The 25,449-nt window shown below is 42.6% G+C and overlaps 1 protein-coding gene across 9 annotated transcripts in view; it reads right to left on the bottom strand.

Annotated features, from left to right (window-relative positions):
* ZNF536 (zinc finger protein 536) overlaps positions 1 to 25,449 on the bottom strand; it is a 773,116-nt gene that overhangs the window by 276,054 nt on the left and 471,613 nt on the right. For all 9 annotated transcript variants that reach the window (XM_067471133.1, XM_060788164.2, XM_060788167.2 and 6 more), the window contains one exon: positions 13,513 to 13,665. In XM_067471133.1, coding sequence (XP_067327234.1) covers positions 13,513 to 13,665 — 153 coding nt within the window. The remainder of the gene's footprint in view (positions 1 to 13,512; positions 13,666 to 25,449) is intronic.

The raw sequence follows: 25,449 nt of genomic DNA, 5'->3' as shown, positions 1-25,449 counted from the left end.
AAGTGGGGGAGAAAGGGGGAAAGGGGAGACAAAGTACGTAACAAATGGATGACTACAATGTTTTTCTGTATACAATAGCACTAAAATTTGTTTAAATTATACACATGGAAACCATTTTTAAACCTAAAATTTTTATGGCACTGTTACGCAAGACTGAAATGAATGATTTAAGTCTTGCTCTGCAGTAAATCATGGATATAATTAGCAAATGGCATTCTGCACAAGTAATTTATCATTATTTGGAGGGCACCATTCCAGAAGGATTCAAAGATCTGCAGACCTGCTGCATTGTTTCCAAATAAAGAGCTATAAATACCGTTTCTATAAAATATTAATATCGTCCTAGTGCATTACAACTGCACCGCGTTAAGAACATATAGTTAAGATAAAGGGGAGTCAATAAAAATTAAAGGAAAAACGAGTTATAAAGAGGTGCAAAATATATGTAGTTTCTGTGTTTGGAATGAGCATTATCTCCTGGATTTTGCAGTGCTCTAAATTTGCACTAATGGTACCTCTCTAATGCTCCAGTAGTAAAATGTGTAATTTACCTCTAATAAGCACTTTTCAACAGAGTAAGAATTGGCTTAAAGAGTGTTCTAAAACATATAAGATGATCTTCATGAATTAAATATAATTTTTTCTCTCTAATTCAGTGCTAAAGCTGTATGGCTCTTTCTGATTTAGAAGAAGCCTGGGTGGCAAGGCACAGATGTGGAATATTTACGGAAATTCACACATATACATCCGGAAGGGAAAATATGTCTCGATAAATGTGAATTTAAATGTATACTGAGCACTTGTTAGCAATGAAGGGTTTCTTTGCAGACCTGAATGCTGGAATAGTCATCGAAACAGACAGGAGCCTGACAGTCCTAGAAGCTTCTTTTAATAGTGCTCTGTCAACAACGGCAATTATTTCTCTAAGCAACCTAAACAACAAGGAAGTGTTCTCTCTCTCTCTTTCTCTTCCTCTCTCTCCCGTCTTCTTCCTCTGCAATGATCTAAACACCAAGGCAAGCCATCTGTGAACTCAGCCCTGGAAATATTTATCCGCTTTTGTACCTCTCTCCTCCCTGCCTCCAAACAAGAAGCGCAATCCGTATTGTTTGTGCGAGACAACCGTCTAGTTGAAAGGCTAGGCATCCTAAACAATTCTTTTTTTGAAAAAAAAAAGAGTATAACATTTCAAGACTTCTCAAGTTACTAAAAAAAAACGAGAAAAGATAATAAGGATTTCGCTGTTTGCATTGTGTGACATGAAACAAGCACACAAGTGCCTCGGAGTAAGGACGTGACCGACACTCGCTAATTCGTCCTTGACAAAAGAATGCCCAAAAAATAGACCTGTGGATCTTGAGATTTTGGGTTTCAAAGCAAGAGTGAAATCGTCGGTGGGTTTTTTTTGGGGGGGAGCGAGGTGGCATTTTTTAGAAAATAAATAAAACACATTTATTTTTCATTAATTTAGTTTCGGCTCTACTGAGAACGCATGCAAATGGCATTGTTTGGTGCATCAATTATTTGCTGAAAATGAAGGGTGTGCATTCCTGCCCTTCTGCCGGCAGGACTGCGTATGGTAAGGTCTGTGGTTTGATTCCAGGGAGCAGGGTGAGCTCCCACCTGTCAACTCCAACATCTTAGGAGGAATGGGCTTTTTTGGGGGGGAGTATAACATTTCAAGACTTCTCAAGTTACTCAAAAAAGAGAAAGATAATAAGGATTTCGCTGTTTGCATTGTGTGACATGAAACAAGAACACAAGTGCCTCGGAGTAAGGACGTGACCGACACTCGCTAATTCGTCCTTGACAAAAGAATGCCCAAAAAATAGACCTGTTGGTCTTGAGATTTGGGGTTTCAAAGCAAGAGTGAAATCGTCAATGGTTTTTTTTGGGGGGAGCGAGGTGGCATTTAAATAAATAAATAAAACGCATTTATTTTTCATTAATTTAGTTTCAGCTCTACTGAGAACGCATGCAAATGGCATTGTTTGGTGCATCAATTATTTGCAGAAAATGAAGGGTGTCCAGTCCGCCTCTCGGGAGATTCCTTGTGTTTTAACTAGGCTTGTTTGATCGTGTTCGTTAGTTTCTAAAGTCGTTATTAATTCGTATTGGAATTAGCTTACGATCCAATATCGAGCCATGCAGGAATAGTGTGAGGAGTAATTAAGAATCGAAACAATTTTTCCAATTTTTCGTAATTATTTCGTAATTATTAAGATGGGAAAGAAGGAGAGAAAAGGTGTCAGCGTTGCCTTTCCTCCCTATCCTCCTCCTCCTCCTCCTCCTGGAGATATTTTATTATCTTATTACTTATTTTATTATTTTATTTTATTATTTTATTTTATTATTTTATTATTTATTTTATTATTTTATTATTTATTTTATTATTTATTTTATTATTTAATTATTTAATTAATTTTAAGTGATTTTAATTTGTATTTTTACTAACTTAATGTATTTTAATTTCATCCTGAATTTATTTTAATTTGGTTTCTGTTAGTTGTAAGTTTTATCAGAGGGAGAGGGATGCTTCAGAAGTTTGGAGGTGTTTTTTGCGCATTGCGCAATCGCGTCCGCCATTAACGGATCGATTCGTAATTAATGAAATTTCGGAAATTTCGAAATTTTGAAATCTTAAATTTCGGAAGTCCTCTGAAATTCGAAACGCTGGTGCCCCCTGGAAACGAAGCGAGTTTAGAACCAAATTTTTTCTTGATCAAACAAGCCTAATTTTAACATAAGACCTTTGTTGTATAATTATTCCTCTAGCAGTTTTCACAAAGTAGCACATTGTATTACAGGTTGAGTCTCGCTGATCAGAAATGACTGGAACGAGGGGTTTTTTTTTTTTCAGATTTCAGACTTTTTCAAATTTTGGAATAATAATAATAAATAATAATAAAACTTTATTTGTACCCTGGTATCATCTCCCCAAGGGACTCGGTGCGGCTTACATGACGCCGAGCTCACAATACAACAATAAACAATAGCAACAGTAATACAAAACAATAAATAAACAATAACACGACACGTTCAAAAACCTATGGCTGGGCCAAATGGAATAATTGAAATTTTAAAAAAAATAATGCTGGGCATGACAAGGTAACATATAACTAGGATAGAAGTTTTGGGGAGGGATGAAATGTGCCGACAAACTTAGATCACTAATAAAGTGCGCTTAGAGACATATTGCTGGGAATATTAGTAAACCTGGTGAAAGAGGGACAGTAACAAAACGTTTCAAGTTTTCGAGAATTTTAGTATTTTGGATGAGGAAAACTCAACCTATATTATCTATTATACTTTATCTATTATATCTACTATAAATATTTTATTATATACTTATATTTTACTAGTTGTACCAACCACGTGTTGCTGTGGCCAACCTTCCCTTCCTCTTTCTCTCCTCCTTTCTTTCTCTCCTTCCTTTTTTCCCTCTTCCCTTCCTTCCTTTTTTTCTTTCATTCTCTCCTTCCTTACTTACTTTCTTGTTTTCCTCTTCTTTTCCTCCCCTGCTCCCCCAGTTTTCTTTCCCTTTCCCTTTCTCCTCTTTCTTCCTTCTCTACCTATTCTTGGACTGCAATTCCCAGCAGTCCTTCTGATCTACCTACCTACTTACCTACCTGGAGTTGCAGTCCAGGAATAGGAAATTGGAAATATGCAAGGACTGGGATGATCTCAAAGAAATCCAAGGAGAAGAAAGCTTGCATCTTGGAAGCAGTGCATTTGGATCATCCTCCTCTCCTAAAGGGCCTGGTCTAGGGGATGCTGGGAGCTGTAGTCCAGAAGAGAGTGTGGATTTGCTATTGTGTGTTTCATTTGCCGGGGGAGTCATTTTTGCGCATGCACTGTAGCATCATTTTGAGTTTTTTTGGACTTTTAAGGTCCCTTCCATTGTGTTTTTAAGTGTTTTTATGAGTGATGGTCACTTGTTAGCCTGAGAGGTGTCTTGTGTCCAAATTTGGTGTCAATTTGCCTAGTGGTTTTTGAGTAATGTTAATCCCACAAACGAACATTACATTTTTATTTATATAGAACAGGAACAGTCCTATGTCATCCCAATTTCTCAGCTATTTTTTTAAAAAGTCCTGGCAGTGTAGACTCATATAATCCAGTTCCAAGCAGATAGAATCATAGAATCAAAGAGTTGGAAGAGACCTCATGGGCCATCCAGTCCAACCCCATTCTGCCAAGAAGCAGGAATATTGCATTCAAATCACCCCTGACAGATGGCCATCCAGCCTCTGCTTAAAAGCTTCCAAAGAAGGAGCCTCCACCACACACCAGGGCAGAGAGTTCCACTGCTGAACGGCTCTCACAGTCAGGAAGTTCTTCCTCAGGTTCAGATGGAATCTCCTCTCTTGTAGTTTGAAGCCATTGTTCCACATCCTAGTCTGCAATGCGGATGATCTGATTTGAAAATCTGGATTATATGGCAGTGTAGATCCAGCCGCAGAAGAAAGCAAGGGCAACCCCCCTCTGAAAAAATCTTGCCAAGACAACCCAGTGGTGCATATCCTTTAGCGTCATCGTATGTCAGAAATGACTTGAAGACAAGCAACCCACATTTAGCAATTTCAGAGAAACTTCTAGGATGGCCTCACCTCTTCTCCACCCCCATCCCCAAATATGTGTAGCTATTCTGTTCTTTTCTACAAAGTGTTTGTTCCAAGTAAAAAAAGAAATGTCAATTTGGTAACTCTCATAAAAAGTCACCCTTTTTTCACTTCATGTTTAAAACCTATATGTGTGTGTATACACTCAAAATGTGTACACAAATATGTATTTTATAGCAAAATATTATCGATGCATGTATATTTTCTTGTTGATCTACCCCACTGCCTGAAAATTGCAGATTAATTCAGAATGGGGAAAGAACAGATTTATGGATGAACATAATTAATGAATCATCGGTGAAAGTTAAGCAAGCCCCAAATAGATGGATGCCCTCGGACACACCTACCTTGGACATATATTCCACCTATTTAGTGGATAAGCATTGAGTCTTCACTGATCATTGACTTGCTTGATGAGGACAAGGGAGAGAACGCTTTAAAGTGGCTTGCCCCAAGTTGAGGAACTCCTTTCCATGGGAGGTCAGTTTGGTCCCTTCCCTGTTTTTTCCCCCACTGACAGTATCTTCTAACTTTGGTAGGCAATTGATTTCATTTGTAGGAGCAGATGGGGCTGGAGATGGGGCTGGAGATGGGGATGGGGCTATTGTGTCGCTGGAGAGGCTTACAAGCAACACTCTTTCTAGTAAAGTCAGTAGACACTGAATCCGTGGATAAGGGGGGACATCCTGTACTGCGTCTACATATTTATTTATTTATTATATTTATTTATTTACAGCTTTTATATTCCGCCCTTCTCCTCACCCCGCAGGGGACTCAGGGCGGATTACAGTGTACACATATATGGCAAACATTCAATGCCAATTTTTGACATACAAACATATACAGTCATACACAGAGGCTATTTCACTTTTCCTAGCCGCCAGGGGAGCTGTCGCTTTCATTGTCCATCTGCAACGCTGATGAAGCACTTCCGCATTCCCCGCGTGCTTCCCCACTGGAATGCTTTGCTGGAGTCATCTTTATGGCCTCATAAATCAGTTAATTTAGCCTCCCCACACTTTAAGGTGGTACCTAATTTTCCTACTTGACAGATGCAACTGTCTTTCAGGTTGCAAAGGTCAACAACAGGCTACACACAGTTGGTTGGAAACCCACTCCAACCTGGGCTGGCTTCGAACTCATGACCTTTTGGTCAGAGTGATCTTAATGCAGCTGACACTCAGCCAGCTGCACCACAATTTGGAAAGTAATTATGCTATCACCCTACACACACACACACACACACTCACACAATGCTCCAAGAGGGGAGAAGGACTGTGGCACAGCTGGCTGGGAGTCAGCTGCATTAGGATCACTACTGACCAAAAGGTCATGAGTTCGAAGCCAGCCCGGGTTGGAGTGAGCTTCTGACCAATTTGTGTAGCTTTCTGTCAACCTTTGCAGCCCGAAAGACAGTTGCATCTGTCAAGTAGGAAACTTAGGTACCGCTTATGCGGGGAGGCTAATTTACGACGCCATAAAAATCTCCAGCAAGCATGCAAAGAATGAGGAAGTACTTCATCAGTGTCACAAATGGACGGTGAAGCAACAGCTCCCCTGGTGGCTGGAATACCCTCATGAAAAAGCTGGAATGTTCAATAGCCTCCATGTGTCTGTCTATATATGTTGTGTATCTATGGCATTGAATGTTTGCCATGTATATGTACATTGTAATCTGCCCTGAGACTCCTGCGGGGTGAGAAGGGCAGAATATAAATAATGTAAATAAGAAAACTTGGATTTTGCACAATTTCCCCATATAATCAATTTGCCCCAAAAATGGGAAATTATCATTTCCATTTGATGTTTGATGTTTTGTCTGTTATGTCTGTTATAACAGGCGGTGCTTTTTATTCCATTTTAGTTTGTTAAGTTATAATTCGTATTTATATTCATATGTTGGGTTGTATAAATTTTGTTAGTATGGATGTTTTGTTGTTGTATTCAGGCATTGAATGTTTGCCTTTTATGTTTGGAATCCACCCTAAGTCCCTTTGGGGAGATAGAGCGGAATATATAGTATTATTATTATTATTATTATTATTATTATTATTATTTGAAACACAACAAGATGAGTCCACAACAGATACTCTGCTGGCTGTTGCATTGGATCACACGTTGGACACTTCCCAAGTGTCTAGGATTGTGTGATGTATCAGCGAATAATGCATGCAGATCCCAGTAAGATGGCCTTCTACAGCTGGCAGATGGTGTTTTTGTCACCGCCTATTGTGTTTAAGTGCAGGCCAAGGTCTTTAGGCACTGCACCCAGTGTGCCAATCATCACTGGGACCATCTTTACTGAGTCCCTTTGGGGAGATAGAACGGAATATATAGTATTATTATTCCATGCCTTAGTCACCTCTAGACTGGATTACTGTAATGCACTCTACGTGGGCTACCCTTGAAAACGGCTCGGAAATTCCAGATGGTCCAACGAGTGGCAGCCAGGTTGTTAACCGGGGCTCCTTACAGGGAGCAGTCAACCCTCCTGTTTAAGGAGCTCCACTAGCTGCCATTCATTTTCCGGACCCAATTCAAGGTGCAGATTCTCACGTACAAAGGCCTGAACGGTTTAGGACCCACCCACCTTCGTGACCGCATCTCTGTATACGAACCCACATGATCTCTTCGATCATCTGGAGAGGCCCTGCTCGCGCTCCCACCTCCATTGCAAGCGCAATTGGTGGGGACGAGAGAGAGGGCCTTTTCGGTGGTGGCCCCTCGACTCTGGAACTCACTCCCTAAGGACATCAGGCATGCCCCAACTCTGGCAGTCTTTAGGAGGAGCTTGAAGACGTGGTTGTTCCAGTGTGCCTTCCCGGAATAATGATCCCAGAGCACTTTGTCCTCCAAAGCACATTATATTGTTTTAGGTCTGCTTGTATGTTTCCACAACTGCCCATGTCCAGCATTATTTTTTAGATTTTTAATTACATTCGGCCTACCCATAGATTTTAAAGTGTGTTGTCCTATTGATAATGCTTATGTTATTGTTTTATTGTTTTTTGTTTGATTTTAATTGCTTGTATTGTTGTTGTTATTGCTTGTATTGTGGTATTCTGGGCTCGGCCTCATGTAAGCCGCACCGAGTCCCCTGGGGAGATGGTAGCGGGGTATAAATAAAGATTATTTATTTATTTTATTTTTATTTATTTGACTTGTATACCGCTACTCCCAATTTGGCTCAGAGCGGTTTACAGCAGTAGATTAAAACAATACAACCAACTTTAAAATACAATAAAAACAAGAACCAACATAGTCCTGAGTTATTCACCCATCGAAAGCTTGTCGGAAAAGAAAGGTCTTACAGTCTTTCCTGTAAGCAAGTAGCTCTCGGATGGTTTGGGTTTCAACTGGCAAGGCATCCCATAAATAAGGGGCCACAACTGAGAAGGCTCTCTGCCTAGTCGAGGACAGATGGTAAGTCCGGATGTTAGAGACTTCAAGCAAATTTTGGTCCTCAGACCGAAGTAATCTCTGGGGTTGGTAGGGGGATAAGCGGGCCCTCAGGTACGCCGGCCCCAGACCATATAAGGCTTTAAAGGTTAGTACCAGCACCTTGAAAGTAGTCCGGTACTCAATCGGAAGCCAGTGCAGCTGTTGGAGAATTGGGGTGATATGACACCTCACCGGCACCCCAGCAAGAAGACGAGCCGCCACATTTTGCACCAGCTTCAGTTTCCGGATCACTGACAAAGGAAGGCCAATGTAGAGGGCGTTACAGTAGTCAAGCCTCGAGATGACCGTCACCTGGATCACCGTAGCCAGGTCATTCCTAGATAGGAAGGGAGCCAGTCGCCTAGCCTGACGCAGGTGGAAAAACGCAGACCTGCTCACAGCAGAGACCTGGGCCTCCATTGTGAGCAAAGGGTCCAATAAGACACCAAGGCTTTTGACAGAAGGTGACGGACGTAGTGTCTCGCCATCCAGGGTAGGCAGTTGGATCTCCCTCCCACCTGGACAGCCCAGCCCAAGGATCTCCGTCTTCGCTGGGTTCACCCTCAACCTGCTGGCACGCAACCATCCAGTAATGGCCTCAAGGCACTGATGGAAATTTTTGGGTACAGAGTCCGGCCGGCCCTCCATCCTCAGAATGACCTGAGTGTCATCAGCGTACTGGTGGCACTCAAGCCCAAAGCTCCGCACCATTATTATTATTATTATTATTATTATTATTATTATTATTATTATTATTATTATCCTATTAATTTCTTCAAAGAATAATTTCTACGCACCATTTTCAGACATTCCAATATTGAAGGGAACTATACAGAAGCCCTTCTGGGTCCTCATACGTTCCAGAAGGGTTTTCCATCCATCATTGAGCCCTGAAATGAGTATTTAAATCTTTTTCCATTTCTGAAGTGCAATCTACACTTTCTCTGGAAATGACACTAAGCAACAAAACCCTGAATCCTTGGGTCTATAAAACCATAATGAAATAAATGGATGAGTTTCTGTCTGGACTAAGTTTCGGAAAAAGCCCTGCACACTTTTTTAAAGGACGATTTAATCAATGGAAGGGTTATTGATAAACTATTTTATCAATGGCAGAGTGGAGATTTGAGAAAGAGCTGCAGCACGGTTTAATTAGTTCATTATTATGCCTCTTCCTGCTCGGTACTTTCTTTTATCATTCTAATCACTCACTTCACACTTTTGAAACCAAATGGAATATCAAAGGTTCTGTGGGATTATTTTTGGATCGTGCACATGTTCCTCGCAAAGTTCATCTGTTTGTCAGAAATACCAGTTGCATCCCGAATCCCTTCCCTCCCTCGCCATTGTGCCGGAGAAAGATGCAAGGCAAAGACAAAGGCAAAGGTATACAATTATTCCATACTCTGGCATTCTCGCTTTCTATTACCTTCTGTTCTAATGCACAACAGACAGAATAATTTTTTTTTAATTTTTGCAAAGCTATATAATTGAATTTAAATCCTATCTCGGATATTTATATAGTCTTTCTACTCGACTTTACATAGTTAATACTGGGGGAAATAAATATGGATGCTCCTTAGCTCTGAAGCTTCAGTACATTAATATAAACTGTGCACCAATTCCCCCAAAGCATATATATATATGTTGCAAACCTGAAGACTTTTTACACAGCTGCTTATTGCTAAACAGTGTCTTGTCCAGAAGGGGACAATCTGTGTCTCTAATTGCTGTCAGTGAAGCTGAGATTCATTATGTGACTTTCCCATTAAAATGTGAGCATTAATTTGTATAATGAAATATCACCCACTGCAGTGTTCATTAGCCATGCCCTACTGTATACGCCACATTGTTAGCTACCTAGAAACTGTAGTTAATTTCACTAATGGATATTTCCCTACTTAGTGGTGGGTAGGAAATTTATACTGTAGCATTACCTCTTAAACTTTTAAGGAAATTTAAATTCAATCAATTATTTTCAACAAAAAAGTTTGGGATGTCATTAAGTTGAGAGAAGCCAAGCGGTGCTGCGTTGAGGACGGGGTGATCCGGAGAAGCGGGGGCAAAACGAAAGGAATCTCCAAATCTTCCTGGAAATAGCTAAAGACAAGGCTTGTTTGGGAAAGATGGTCGGTTTGAATTTATTTAATGCGCCTTCAAATTAAAGAATTTGGCATGGCCTCACTTTTTATAAAAGACTAGCTGTACCCGCCACGCGTTGCTGTGGCCTATCTTCCCTCCCTCTTTCTCTCTCTTTCTTTCTTTCCCTCTTTCCTTCCTTCCCTCTTTTTCTTTCCCTTCTTCTTTCTTCCTTCTCTACTGTTCCTTTTCTCACTTCCTTGGCTCTTGGTTCCATCCTTCCTTGTCATTCCTTCCTTCCTTCTCCCCCCCCCCTCTCTTTCTTTCTTTCTCTCTCTCTCCTTCCTTCCCTCCCTCTTTCCTTCCTTCCCTCTTTTTCTTTCCCTTCTTCTTTCTTCCTTCTCTACTGTTCCTTTTCTCACTTCCTTGGCTCTTGGTTCCATCCTATCTTGTCATGCCTACCTTCCTTCCCTCCCTCTCTCTCTCTCTCTCTTTCTTTCTTTCTCTCTCTCTCTCCTACCTTCCCTCCCTCTTTCCTTCCCTCTTTTTCTTTCCCTTCTTCTTTCTTCCTTCTCTACTGTTCCTTCTCTCACTTCCTTGGCTCTTGGTTCCATCCTATCTTGTCATTCCTTCCATCCTTCCCTCCCTCTTTCTCTCCTTCCTTCTCTCCCTCTTTCCTTCCTTCCCTTTTTTTCTTTCCCTTCTTCTTTCTTTCTTCTCTAACTATTCCTTTTCTCGTTTCCTTTACTCTTTGGTTCCATCCTTCCTTGTCTCTTTCCTGCCTTTCCTCCCTCTTTCTCTCCTTTCTCTCCTTCCTTCCTTCCCTCCGTTTTTCCTTCCCTCTTTTTCTTTCCCTTCTTTCTTTCTTCTCTAACTATTCCTTTTCTCACTTCCTTTACTCTTTGGTTCCATCCTTCCTTGTCTTTCCTTCCCTCCCTCTTTCTCTCTTTCTTTCTTTCTCTCCTTCCTTCCTTCCCTCTTTTTCTTTCCCTTCTTCTTTCTTCCTTCTCTACTGTTCCTTTTCTCACTTCCTTGGCTCTTGGTTCCATCCTTCCTTGTCTTTCCTTCCTTCCTTCCCTCTGTCTTTCTCTCCTTCTTTCTTTCTCTCCTTCCTTCCCTCCCTCTTTCCTTCCCTCTTTTTCTTTCCCTTCTTCTTTCTTCCTTCTCTACTGTTCCTTTTCTCACTTCCTTGGCTCTTGGTTCCATCCTTCTTTGTCTCCTTCCTTCCCTCCCTCTTTCTCTCTTTCGTTCCTTCTTTCTTTCCTTTCTTCTTTCACTTTTTAATTTCCTTCTCTCTTTCCTTCCTTCTCTCCTTTCCCCTTCTTTCCCTCTTTCTCTCCCTTCTTCTTCCTTTCCTCCCTCTTTCCTTCCTTCCCTCTTTTTCTTTCCCTTTTATTTCTTCCTTCTCTACGTGTTCCTTTTCTCGCTTCCTTTGCTCTTTGATTCCATCTTTCCTTGTCTCTTTCCTTCCTTCCTTCCCTCCCTCTTTCTCTCTTTCATTCCTCCTCTCCTTCCTTCCTTCTCTATCTTTCTTTCTTTCCTTCCTTCTCTCCTTTCCTCCTTCTTTCACTCTTTCTCTCCCTCCTTCTGTGCTTCTTTCCTTTCCCCTTTCTGTGTATATGTGTTTTGTGTGTATATATATATGCATATGTGTGTATATATTTGTGTATATTTGTGTGTGTGTGTGTGTATGTGTGGTTTTGTGCATGTATTGCAATGTATTTTTTTGGCTTTTTAAGTGATGGTCACTCGTGTCTTGTGTCCAAATTCCGTGTCAGTTCATCCAGTGGTTTTTGAGTTATGTTAATCCCACAAACGAACATTACATTTTTATTTATATAGACTAGCTGTCCCCTGCCATTCTAGAAAAAAAAATTACATTTTTATTTATATAGAGAATCACTTCTGATAGGGAATGACAATATGGGCTGCTTCCACACCTAGAACGATGGTCTTAACTTATGGATCAAAATCTGGACTTTGAGAAGGTCACACCAACAATCATCTCAGGGAGGAGAGAAAAGAGTAAAGGAGAGAGAGAAAGAAAGTTTGTGTGGGAAGATGAAGAACCAGGAAAATATCCATGGAGAACAAACTGGTAGAAAAGTAAGAGGGAGATACTGTTAGGCAGGTGTAACAAATGTTTGGGATTTCATTGTATTTTGTCATGAATCATGTTCTACAGTTGTTGGTGGTTGGTGGTGTTAGGCCTAGCAGTTGTTGATGGAAGGGTTGACTAATCTATAAGTAAGAGTTCATGGGTGAAAGCAATTAAGGGTGGAGGTATGCAAGAGATAGGTTGCAGCTGGGTGTTTCTGGATATAATGAGCGAACCTTGGGTCTGATCTTTGAAAGAAAAGTATTTGTCTTATTTTGGTGGTAGACGCTGCTGGTTTCCCCCCAGGTTTGTGGATTTTCGGTATCCTGACCTATCTCTTGAACCCTTGAAACCCTGGAACCTTGAACCTTTGGACTGGCTTTTCACTAAGATATAGACTCTTGATCCCTGGACTTTGCTTATTGAACTCTTGGCATTTGACCACTGGACTGGACCTTTTGACTACGGTGTTATCTTGAACCTGCAACAGTGTTTGCTATCAGTTTTTGTTTCTGTGGCTGAGTGCTATCTTTATGTTTTATGTTTTGGAACATATTGAAACAGCCAGAAAGTAAGTGTTGTTTTAATTAAATTGTTTAACACAAGCTGGGAGTTTGTTTAGTTCATCTCTACCTGAATATGGCAGAACCCTGGCATCGTGACATAGTTGTTGTTTTTTCTATAAAGTGTGAGCATGGGCCCAGTGCTGTAGAACTTGAAGAGGCACGAATGGAGGGTGAAAGAGAGAAACATGCCAAGAGGAAGGTGTGTCAAGCCAACGCCGACCGGGACCGCCTTCCACTTGGAAACCAATGCCCTCACTATGGAAGGGAGAACATGCAGGTCAAGAATAGGGCTCCATGGTCACCTACAGACCCACCACCAATACACCGATCTTGGAAGGCAATCCTACTCGGACAATCCCTCATTGACAATCCCTATTCTTGAACTGCATGTGAGGACATCGGTCTTCAGGTGGAAGGCGTGCCAACCCCAACCGACGAGGAATCACCTAAGTAAGTAAGTAAACAACCTGTGAACTGGGAGTCCCATCTTAGATCCCATCTATACTGCCAGATTATCTATACTGAACTGGATAATTTAGTTTTGTAGGATCATATAATCCAGTTCAGAGCAGATAACGTGAATTATCTGCTTTGATAATCTGGATTATATGGCAGTGTAGATCCCGCCTTGGTCTACAGCTGAGTTTCTCAGCCAGGGTGCCCTGCAAATGGCTCTCTCTCCCCCTGAAAACAAAGGAGACGTCACCTGTGTGTATCCTCAAGTGAACCTTTAAGTGGTGTGACGTCCTGAAGGTTTTCCCGCAGTACGGGCAGTCTTTCATGGCCGACCCGAGGCTCCTGTCTCTCAGCAAAGCTTGCTGCTGGATCCCGGCAGATCTCCCGACTTCATCTCCGACGTCTGAAACAGAGAGAGAGAGAGAGAAGCGCGTTCTCACATCACTTCGGCACATGTCAAGGAGTTGTTCTCACTCAAACTGCTAACGCAACACAAAGCTAAACATGTCAATACTACACCTGTCTGTTTCATTCTTTAAATCTGACAGAATGCTGACAATTCATGTATTTTCTTGTTATTCTCTTAAATTATTTCATCTTCCCCACCGTCGTTTTAAGCGGCATATGGTACCTTTAGACTGAAGTGAATTAGACAAGAAAAGAAACAGCTGTGTCAGCAGCTGGTTTGATTTCTTCCTTTGCTTCATTCCTATTAAGTACTTTCTCATCCTAAAAAAAAAAAACTATTTCTTTTCTATTCCTTTTTTTTTAAAGGAAAGTGTATCTCTGCCTTCTTGAATCTGGTTCACTGTTAATCAATATGCAGATATATACAAAACAGAAGCCACTTTTGAAAAGTTGCAAGAGCAGAAGGGCTAGTTGTACCACAATTGTTATTGTTAACTAATCTCACTAATCTGCCCGGTGGCGCAGTGGGTTAAACAACTTGTTGACCGAAAGGTCATAGGTTCGAATCCAGGGAGCGGGGTGAGCTCCTGCTGTCAGCCCCAGCTCCTGCCAACCTAGCAGTTCGAAAACATGCAAATGTGAGTAGATCAATAGGTACCACTCGGGCAGGAAGGTAACAGCACTCCATGCAGTCATGCTGGCCACATGAACTTGGAGGCATCTATGGACATCACCAGCTCTTTGGCTTAGAAATGGAGATGAGCACCAACCCCCAGAGTCAGACACGACTGGACTTCATGTCGAGGGGAAACCTTTAAGGAGTCCACAACCCTGAGTCCACAACCCTAAGCAACACTTTAAGGAGTCCACAACCTTTAAGGAGTCCACAACCCTAAGCAACACTTCAGAAAACAGGGTGACTTGGAGGTTTCCCATTCATAGAGTCCAGATATTGTTGACATATGTATGGCATATGGAGTCCCCAGTGGTGCAGTGGGTTAAACCGCTGAGCTGCTGAACTTGCTGATTGAAAGGTCGCAGGTTCGAATCCAGGGCTGTTCGGCCCAGCTTCTGCAAACCTAGCAGTTCAATAACATGCAAAATGCGAGTAGATCAATAGGTCTACCATCCAGCAGGAAGGTAACGGCGCTCCATGCAGTCATGGCGGCCACATGACCTTGGAGGTGTCTACGTACAACACCGGCTCTTTGGCCTAGAAATGGAGATGAGCACCAACCCCCAGAGTCGGACACAACTAGACTTAATGTCAGGGGAAAACGTTTACCTTAATCTCACTAATAGTAACAGGCATAATGCAGAAAATATTGCATTCTTCTAAGTCCCCAGTTAATTCACTATATATATATTAGCCATCCCTTGCCATGCATTGCTGTGGCCCAGTCTGTGTATATGTGTTTTGTGTGTGTATATGTGTGCATATATGTGTGTATATATTTGTGCATATAATAATAATAATAAACCTTTATTTATACCCCCGCTACCATCTCCCGAAGGACTCGATGCAGCTTACAAGAGGCCGCACCCAAATACATCAGTAAAAAAGCAACAACAACAATACAGACAATAAATAAACTCATAAACAAAGCAATAAACAGTAACAATAACACCACAACGCATCAAAAACCTATGGCAGGGCCAATTGTAATAATTAAAATTTTTAAAATGCTGGGCATGACAAGGCGACTTATAACTAGGATAGGTATTTGGAGAGAGATGGAGCGAGTAGACAATCCTAGATCATTAGTAAAGTGCGATTAGGGACATGTTGCTTGGGTTTCCTTATTCTGGGAAGGCACACTGGAACAACCACGTTTTTAGGCTTCTCTTAAAGACTGCCAAAGTTGGGGCATGCCTAATGTCCTTGGGGAGTGAGTTCCAGAGTCGAGGGGCCACCACCAAGAAGGCCCTATCCCTCATCACCACCAATCGCACTTGCGATAGAGGTGGGATCGTGAGCAGGGCCTCTCCAGATGAACGAAGAGATCGTGTGGGTTCGTACACAGAGATGTGGTCACGCAGGTAGAAGGGTCCCAAACCGTTTAGGGCTTTGTAGGTAAGCACCTGCACCTTGAATTGGGACTGGAAAACGAATGGCAGCCAATGGAGCTCCTTAAACAGGAGGGTTGACCGCTCCCTGTAAGGAGCACCAGTTAACAACCTGGCCGCCGCCCGTTGAACCAATTGAAATTTCCGGGCCGTTTTCAAGAGTAGCCCCATGTAGAGTGCATTACAGTAATCCAATCAATTTTGAGATTACTGTATATGTGTATATATGTGTGTTTGCATATATGTGTGTGTGTGTGTGGTTTTGGTTTTGCACATGTGTTATAATGTATTTTTTTTTTGGCTTTTAAACTATCTTCTGCTGTGTTTTTCAGTGTTTTTATGAGTGATGACTACTTGTTGGCTTCATATGTGTATTGTGTCCAAATTTGGTGTCAATTCGTTCAGTGGTTTTTGAGTTATGCTAATCCCACAAACGAACATTACATAGAATATATATATATATATATATATATATATATATATATATATTCTACAATGTGTAACTGGAGTTACATCTTAAAAATATACCTGTTCTGGCTCAATTCAACTAAAGAACAAACTTTGTTTGTAACTTAGGGACGGCTTGTATACATTAATCCCATTAAACGTGAATTGCAAAGGTATATTTTCTAGTGAAAAATGTGATGTGTTTGATTCCAATGAGAAAGAAATTTGGTTCCGTCCCTTCCTATTCAGAAGTAATTAGGACTTGGGGCTTCATGTGCCTCTGACATATTATTTAATACTCTCTTTACAGTAATGAGGGAGAGAAAGGGGGTGAGTGAAATGACTGAACATGAAGAAGAGGCAGAGATGTTTGAGTCAATGGGAGAGATCATATAAGGTAAGGCAACTGCTGCAAACTAACTGCAGAATGTTTGGAAACTGGCTGAGCTCTTTTATGTTTGAGCAAGGGTTGCATTAGAGAAGCGTTTCTCAACCTGGGGTTGGGATCCTGTGGGAGGGGAGTCACGAGCGGGTGTCTGAATGGTTGCCAAAGACCACCAGAAAACGCAGTATTTTATGTTGGTCGTGGGAGTTCTGTGTGCCAAGTTTGGTTCAAGTCCATCGTTGGTAGAGTTCAGAATGCTCTGTGATTGTAGGTGAACTATAAATCCCAGCAACTACAACTCCCAAAAGTCAAGGGTCTATTTTCCCCAAACTCCACCAGTGTTCACATTTGGGCATATTGAGTATTTGTGTAGAGTTTGGTCCAGATCCATCATTGTTTGAGTCCACATAATTTCAGGATTACAACTCCCTTTCAGGATTACAGGATTTCAACTACAACAGGATTAGCAACTACAACTCCCAAATGACAAAATAAATCTTTTTGAGTGAAGGACATACATTGGGTTGTTAGGTGTCTTGTGTCCAAATTTGGTGTCAATTTGACCAGTGGTTTTTGAGTTCTGTCAATCCCACAAACGGACATTACATTTTTATTTATATAGATATGTATATACAATATATTATATTACATTAGGAAGATTGAGAAGCACTAGACATGGGTTAAAAGCAATTCATCAAAGCTTGAATGACAGTAAAAGTGAGTAGAGACAAAGGAAATCTCTGAAATGACCCAAGAATATCAGAAAATTAGTAACAAGAAATATCGTAGAATCAAAGAGTTGGAAGAGACCTCCTGGGCCATCCAGTCCAACCCCGTTCTGCCAAGAAGCAGGAAAATGGCATTCAAAGCACTCCCAACAGATGGCCATCCAGCCTCTGTTTAAAAGCTTAAAGAAGGAGCCTCCACCACACTCCGGGGCAGAGAGTTCCTGTGCCGTCGCGCCTGGGGGCTATTATTCTCAATAAAGGAGGGGTGGACGTGGCATCTTTCCCCCAGGGGATTGCTTCTTGCCCTCCTATAGGAAACTGGAACTCCCAAAAACCCAAAACCCTGTAAATATCTCAAAATAAGTTTTATTTATCACAAAGTCATTTCTTTAAAGCAATGAGCTGGAAAACTTCAGAGGGGTGAAGGAAAATATACGTTACAGTCTCAATCAGTCCTGGGTCCAAGGGGTTTGAAGCTGAAAAGCCTCACCAAGTTTCCTCTTTCCTCAATGGCTGTGAATGCCGGAGTAAACCACAACCCCAGTTCAGATGGACTATGTTTTGAAGACTCAGGATCTTCCTCTGGTGCCAAAAGAACCGGCTTGAAGGCGCTTGGGTCTCCTCAATGTTGTCCAGGATGATCTGGACATAAAGCATGAGTCCCAAGGGTAAAAAACCTCAGAACTGGTGCTAAGAGGTAACTTAAATCAGGGTCCTTTAGAGTCAAGTCTCTTACTCACGTCCATATGGTAGGAACTCTGATGGCAGAATGAAAAAGAAAGGAAGCACTCCCCTCCTGCAGGAAGAGGTGGAGCCAAACAGTACTGATTGACAGCTATAAGTAACCAATCCATACAACTATACATAAGCAGGGTAAAAGGGGCAGGATTAAGCATGATACAACAGCTTAAATCTTGCAACTAACAGTTTTACACATAGGTGGCACCACTTGCATCACAGTTCCACTGCTGAACAGCTTTCACAGGAAATTAGAATCATAGACCTAGAGTTGGAAGAGACCTCGTGGGCCATCCGATCCAACCCCATTCCGCCAAGAAGCAGGAATATTGTATTCAAATCACCCCTGACAGATGGCCATCCAGCCTCTGTTTAAAAGCTTCCAAAGAAGGAGCCTCCACCACACTCTGTGGCAGAGAGTTCCACTGCTGAACAGCTCTCGCAGTCAGGAAGTTCTTCCTCATGTTCAGATGGAACCTCCTTTCTTGTAGTTTGAAGCCATTGTTCGATTGCATCCTAGTCTCCAGGGTAGCAGAAAACAAGTTTGCTCCCTCCTCCCTATGACTTCCTCTCACATATGTATACATGGCTATCATATCGCCTCTCAGCCTTCTCTTTTTCAACAGTGACAAATGCAAGATACTCCACTTAGGCAGAAAAACGAAATGCAAAGAGACAGAACAGGGGACGATGAGGCCTGGCTCGAGAGCAGTACATGTGAAAAAGATCTTGGAGTCCTCGTGGACAACAAGTTAAACATGAGCCAACAATGTGATGTGGCGGCAAAAAAAGCCAATGGGATTTTGGCTTGCATCAATAGGAGCATAGTGTCTAGATCCAGGGAAGTCATGCTCCCCATGCTCTATTCTGCTTTGGTTAGACCACACCTGGAATACTGTGTCCAATTCTGGGCACCACAATTCAAGAGAGATATTGACAAGCTGGAATGTGTCCAGAGGAGGGCGACTGAAATGATCAAGGGACTGGAGAACAAGCCCTATGAGGAGCGGCTTAAGGTGCTGGGCATGTTTAGCCTGAAGAAGAGAAGGCTGAGAGGAGACATGATAGCCATGTATAAATACGTGAGAGGAAGCCACAGGGAGGAGGAGGGAGCAAGCTTGTTTTCTGCTTCCTTGGTGACTAGGACGCAATGGAACAATGGCTTCAAACTACAAGAGAGGAGCTTCCATCTGAACATGAGGAATAACTTCCTGACTGGGAGAGCCGTTCAGCAGTGGAACTCTCTGCCCCAGAGTGTGGTGGAGGCTCCTTCTTTGGAAGCTTTTAAGCAGAGGCTGGATGGCCATCTGTCAGGGGTGATTTGAATGCAATATTCCTGCTTCTTGGCAGAATGGGGTTGGATTGGATGATAGCCCAGGAGGTCTCTTCCGACTCATTGATTCTGTGATTCTATGATTCTATGATTCAGGCTAAACATGCCCAGCTCCTTAAGCCGCTCCTCATAGGGCTTGTTCTCCAGACCCTTGATCATTTTAGTCACCCTCCAGAAAATATAACAAAGTGAACTTTACACCCAGTTTTCCTAAGTAACGAATAGAGATGGAAATATTTCTCTGCCTCTGGATAATGGCTCCCTACTTCGAGAATCACAAATGATTGCAACATTTTCTTTAATGAGAGTAAAGTTTGAGTTTTCTTTTTTTAAAAGACAAAACCAAATTATTTAGTAAAGTGGATCCATGAGTGATTAAGATTCTCTAAATGTTCTGCTTGAAATGCTAGCCCAAAGTATAAGACAGAAAGCTCGCAACAGACATTTTAATTATTCACAGCATCTCAGGGTAACACAATGCAGAATCTATGTGGTCTTTCAAGCAGACTTGCAGAAGGGCTATTTTATATTTCTGGATTTCTCAAGGGATTCTAATTGTCATTATATTTACACAGCACTGTATACAGAATTCAACAGAGAGAGAAAAATATATGCTGAAGCATGCATAGTAAAACTATAGAAAACACATATGTGTAGAGGGTTTTTTAAAAATGCAGTTTTGATAAATACCCTGCAAAAAAAAAAAGAGAGAGGGGAAAATAGAGATAAACAGATAGCTAGAGCTAACAAGCCACTTAGGATAAATTTACAGAATAAGAGTACTAGTTATGTTTTGCTAGATGTCATTCTTAATGACAGCTTGTTAGACGTTTCTCTTTTATCTTTCTATCTAGGGTATGTGTGGCCCAATAAAAAAAGAATAAATTTGTAAGATAAACAGCTCGCTTTGCAGATTTAAGAGACTAATTTTCACTTTACACAAAATTGATTTTTTTTCCCTCCTCTTCTCTTTTTTTTTTGGTGAGGCTGCAAGGCGGTCCTGTTTAGCACTAATCCCCCTGAAAAAGCAAACGAAAAGCAACAGAGAGGCAGCACGACGTGTGGGTGGTCTGAGGAGTTGCCCTTTAGATTGGAGTAGACACACAGTAGACAGCTCCAGAAGCTTTACCCCAGACTAGCCTTACTTAGAAGTCGTTTTCTTTCCCACGGCGGGAATAGGCGTCCCCTTTAAAGACGCAAGGAGGCTTTCTTTTAACTGCCCCCAGGCCCCCCTTTTGATAGGAGCTTTCTCAATGGCTTGAGGTTGTAGCCACCTGAATATGTCTCCATCTTGCTGCTTCAGTCAATGAAATCAACAGTTTCACATCCATTGACTGTTTTTGTGCAGGTACAGCTGCACCAGGAGCTCCAATTTTGTTTGCTTTGCATTGAATGTTTGTTTGTAGTTCTAAGTTTCAGGACCTCTGCAGATAGGTGGCTTCTTTTGGCTGCAATCATAGGGCAAGCCACCTGTCAATTATAGTTAGGTTCCCTGGTCCCGCCCCTTTTTGAGTTTTGGAGGGAATAGGAGCCAGTTTGGGTTCAGTCCACACAGAGAAGCTTTCCATGCAGGACATAATACCAAGAGCTCCTGTAGATAGCTTCGCCTTGGCCGGGGAGATATACAGTCTACAGCTTGGCCGGGGTTATACAGCCCACAGCTTAGCCGAGGATCATACAGCCTTACAGCTCCTTTGCTGAGGGACTTCAGCCAGCCATCACCGAAACCTGAACTCCTTTTTCCCTGGAAGTCTACAAAGCTCTGCTTGGTAAGGGTCACTCGCGGAAGCCAGAAGCAGTTGGTACCGGGTGCAGGGGCTCCACGCCAACAGAGGCAAAGACAGACTGCCCAGATTAGAAGTTAAGGATTTCCCCATTAGTTACAGTTAAGAAGATAGTGCCTGTTCCCTGTGGACAAGATTGAGAGAGAACCAATAGACTGTTAAGAAAGCCTTAAAGTACCTGTTTGTTTTCATTAATAAAGAACTTTGTTGAACCTTTAAGCAATCTAAAGACTCTGTTTAAGGAAATCCAAAGGCCTTTAATCAGAGGCAGCCCTGGCGTCCCGTTGGGCACACGGAATTTATGTCCTGTCTAGTCTTATGCACAGGCCCAGCATGTGACAGCATAGTTTTCTTTCCATCCTTCCATGATCCCAACTCAATACTTTCACTCATCTATCAATCAATCAATCAATCAACTTTATTTATACCTCGCTACCATCTCCCCAAGGGACTCGGTGCGGCTTACATGAGGCTGAGCCCAGAATACAACAATACAAGCAATAACAACAACAATACAAGCAATTAAAATCAAACAAAAAAACCAATAAAACGATAACATAAGCATTAACAGTAGACAACACACTTTAAAATCTATGGGTAGGCCAAATGTAAATTAATTTTTTAAAAAAAATAATGCTGGACATGGGCGAAAAAGTGATGGGGCAGTTTGTGGGAACATACAAGCAGACCTCAAACAATATAAAGTGCTTTGGAGGACAAAGTGCTATGGGATCATTATTCTGGGAAGGCACACTGGAACAAGCACATCTTCAAGCCCCTCTTAAAGACTGCCAGAGTTGGAACAAGCCTGATGTCCTTAGGAAGTGAGTTCCGGAGTCGAGGGGTCACCACCGAAAAGGCCCTCTCTCTTGTCCCCACCAATCGCGCTTGCGATACAGGTGGGAGAGCGAGCAGGACCTCTTCAGATGATCAAAGAGATTGTGTGGGTTCGTATACAGAAATGCGGTCACGCAGGTAGGCGGGTCCCAAACCGTTCAGGGCTTTGTAGGTAAGAACCTGCACCTTGAAATGGGTCCCGAAAATGAATGGCAGCCAGTGGAGCTCCTTAAACAGGAGGGTTGACCGCTCCCTGTAAGGAGCCCCGGTTAACAACCTGGCTAGAATCACTCATGAGATTCTATTTACTGAAGTTGCAATTTTAAGGAGACCTACCAGAAAATAAATACCACTAAACACACTAGGATTCCCTTCTCAATAAACATAACGCTTGGTTGATCCAAAAAATGGTTCAAAATTCGTTTCGGCTGGTGGTTCGATTCTAAAGTCAATTCCGATTTTCACAGAAAAACATGTTCAAAACTTTTTGAAACTTCCGAGACTTCCAAATCCTTTCGTTAATGGTTTGAAAGTGTTATTTCCTGTTTCTTTGGGTGGTCTTTACTTTGAAAGTAGTTGTTTTACTCTAGAAGAAGGGAAAAGCAAGTGGAGGAAATTCCTTCCTTCTCTGTTTTAAAACTGGCTTCTCTGGCTTGACCCGAGGCCAGGGTCCAGAAGCGAGAAAAAGCAAGCAGAGGAAATTCCTTCCTTCTCTGGTTTTAAACTGGCTTCTCTGGCTTGACCTGAGGCTAGGGACCAGAAGCGAGGAAAAGCAAGCAGAGGAAATTCCTTCCTTCTCTGGTTTAAAACTGACTTCTCTGGCTTTAAAACTGGTTTCTCTAGCTTGAGCTGAGGCCAGGGTCCAGAAGCGAGAAAAAGCAAGCGGAGGAAATTCCTTCCTTCTCTGGTTTTAAACTGGCTTCTCTGGTTTGACCTGAGGCTAGGGACCAGAAGCGAGGAAAAGCAAGCAGAGGAAATTCCTTCCTTCTCTGGTTTAAAACTGACTTCTCTGGCTTTAAAACTGGTTTCTCTAGCTTGAGCTGAGGCCAGGGACCAGAAGCGAGGAAAAGCAAGCGGAGGAAATTCCTTCCTTCTCTGGTTTTAAACTGGCTTCTCTGGCTTGACCTGAGGCTAGGGACCAGAAGCGAGGAAAAGCAAGCAGAGGAAATTCCTTCCTTCTCTGGTTTAAAACTGACTTCTCTGGCTTTAAAACTGGTTTCTCTAGCTTGAGCTGAGGCCAGGGACCAGAAGCGAGGAAAAGCAAGCGGAGGAAATTCCTTCCTTCTCTGGTTTTAAACTGGCTTCTCTGGCTTGACCTGAGGCTAGGGACCAGAAGCGAGGAAAAGCAAGCAGAGGAAATTCCTTCCTTCTCTGGTTTAAAACTGACTTCTCTGGCTTTAAAACTGGTTTCTCTAGCTTGAGCTGAGGCCAGGGACCAGAAGCGAGGAAAAGCAAGCGGAGGAAATTCCTTCCTTCTCTGGTTTTAAACTGGCTTCTCTGGCTTGACCTGAGGCTAGGGACCAGAAGCGAGGAAAAGCAAGCAGAGGAAATTCCTTCCTTCTCTGGTTTAAAACTGACTTCTCTGGCTTTAAAACTGGTTTCTCTAGCTTGAGCTGAGGCCAGGGACCAGAAGCGAGGAAAAGCAAGCGGAGGAAATTCCTTCCTTCTCTGGTTTTAAACTGGCTTCTCTGGCTTGACCTGAGGCTAGGGACCAGAAGCGAGGAAAAGCAAGCAGAGGAAATTCCTTCCTTCTCTGGTTTAAAACTGACTTCTCTGGCTTTAAAACTGGTTTCTCTAGCTTGAGCTGAGGCCAGGGACCAGAAGCGAGGAAAAGCAAGCGGAGGAAATTCCTTCCTTCTCTGGTTTTAAACTGGCTTCTCTGGCTTGACCTGAGGCTAGGGACCAGAAGCGAGGAAAAGCAAGCAGAGGAAATTCCTTCCTTCTCTGGTTTAAAACTGACTTCTCTGGCTTTAAAACTGGTTTCTCTAGCTTGAGCTGAGGCCAGGGACCAGAAGCGAGGAAAAGCAAGCGGAGGAAATTCCTTCCTTCTCTGGTTTTAAACTGGCTTCTCTGGCTTGACCTGAGGCTAGGGACCAGAAGCGAGGAAAAGCAAGCAGAGGAAATTCCTTCCTTCTCTGGTTTAAAACTGACTTCTCTGGCTTTAAAACTGGTTTCTCTAGCTTGACCTGAGGCCAGGGACCAGAAGCGAGGAAAAGCAAGCGGAGGAAATTCCTTCCTTCTCTGGTTTTAAACTGGCTTCTCTGGCTTGACCTGAGGCTAGGGACCAGAAGCGAGGAAAAGCAAGCAGAGGAAATTCCTTCCTTCTCTGGTTTAAAACTGACTTCTCTGGCTTTAAAACTGGTTTCTCTAGCTTGAGCTGAGGCCAGGGACCAGAAGCGAGGAAAAGCAAGCGGAGGAAATTCCTTCCTTCTCTGGTTTTAAACTGGCTTCTCTGGCTTGACCTGAGGCTAGGGACCAGAAGCGAGGAAAAGCAAGCAGAGGAAATTCCTTCCTTCTCTGGTTTAAAACTGACTTCTCTGGCTTTAAAACTGGTTTCTCTAGCTTGAGCTGAGGCCAGGGACCAGAAGCGAGGAAAAGCAAGCGGAGGAAATTCCTTCCTTCTCTGGTTTTAAACTGGCTTCTCTGGCTTGACCTGAGGCTAGGGACCAGAAGCGAGGAAAAGCAAGCAGAGGAAATTCCTTCCTTCTCTGGTTTAAAACTGACTTCTCTGGCTTTAAAACTGGTTTCTCTAGCTTGAGCTGAGGCCAGGGACCAGAAGCGAGGAAAAGCAAGCGGAGGAAATTCCTTCCTTCTCTGGTTTTAAACTGGCTTCTCTGGCTTGACCTGAGGCTAGGGACCAGAAGCGAGGAAAAGCAAGCAGAGGAAATTCCTTCCTTCTCTGGTTTAAAACTGACTTCTCTGGCTTTAAAACTGGTTTCTCTAGCTTGAGCTGAGGCCAGGGACCAGAAGCGAGGAAAAGCAAGCGGAGGAAATTCCTTCCTTCTCTGGTTTTAAACTGGCTTCTCTGGCTTGACCTGAGGCTAGGGACCAGAAGCGAGGAAAAGCAAGCAGAGGAAATTCCTTCCTTCTCTGGTTTAAAACTGACTTCTCTGGCTTTAAAACTGGTTTCTCTAGCTTGAGCTGAGGCCAGGGACCAGAAGCGAGGAAAAGCAAGCGGAGGAAATTCCTTCCTTCTCTGGTTTTAAACTGGCTTCTCTGGCTTGACCTGAGGCTAGGGACCAGAAGCGAGGAAAAGCAAGCAGAGGAAATTCCTTCCTTCTCTGGTTTAAAACTGACTTCTCTGGCTTTAAAACTGGTTTCTCTAGCTTGACCTGAGGCTAGGGACCAGAAGCAAGGAAAAGCAAGCAGAGGAAATTCCTTCCTTCTCTGGTTTAAAACTGACTTCTCTGGCTTTAAAACTGGTTTCTCTAGCTTGAGCTGAGGCCAGGGACTAGAAGCG

This window comes from Anolis sagrei, chromosome 8 (assembly GCF_037176765.1).
Source record: "Anolis sagrei isolate rAnoSag1 chromosome 8, rAnoSag1.mat, whole genome shotgun sequence".
NCBI classification, from domain to species: Eukaryota; Metazoa; Chordata; class Lepidosauria; order Squamata; family Dactyloidae; genus Anolis; species Anolis sagrei.
The sequence above is the reverse complement of the archived record's forward strand: the minus strand, read 5'-3'. Positions and strand labels throughout refer to the sequence as shown.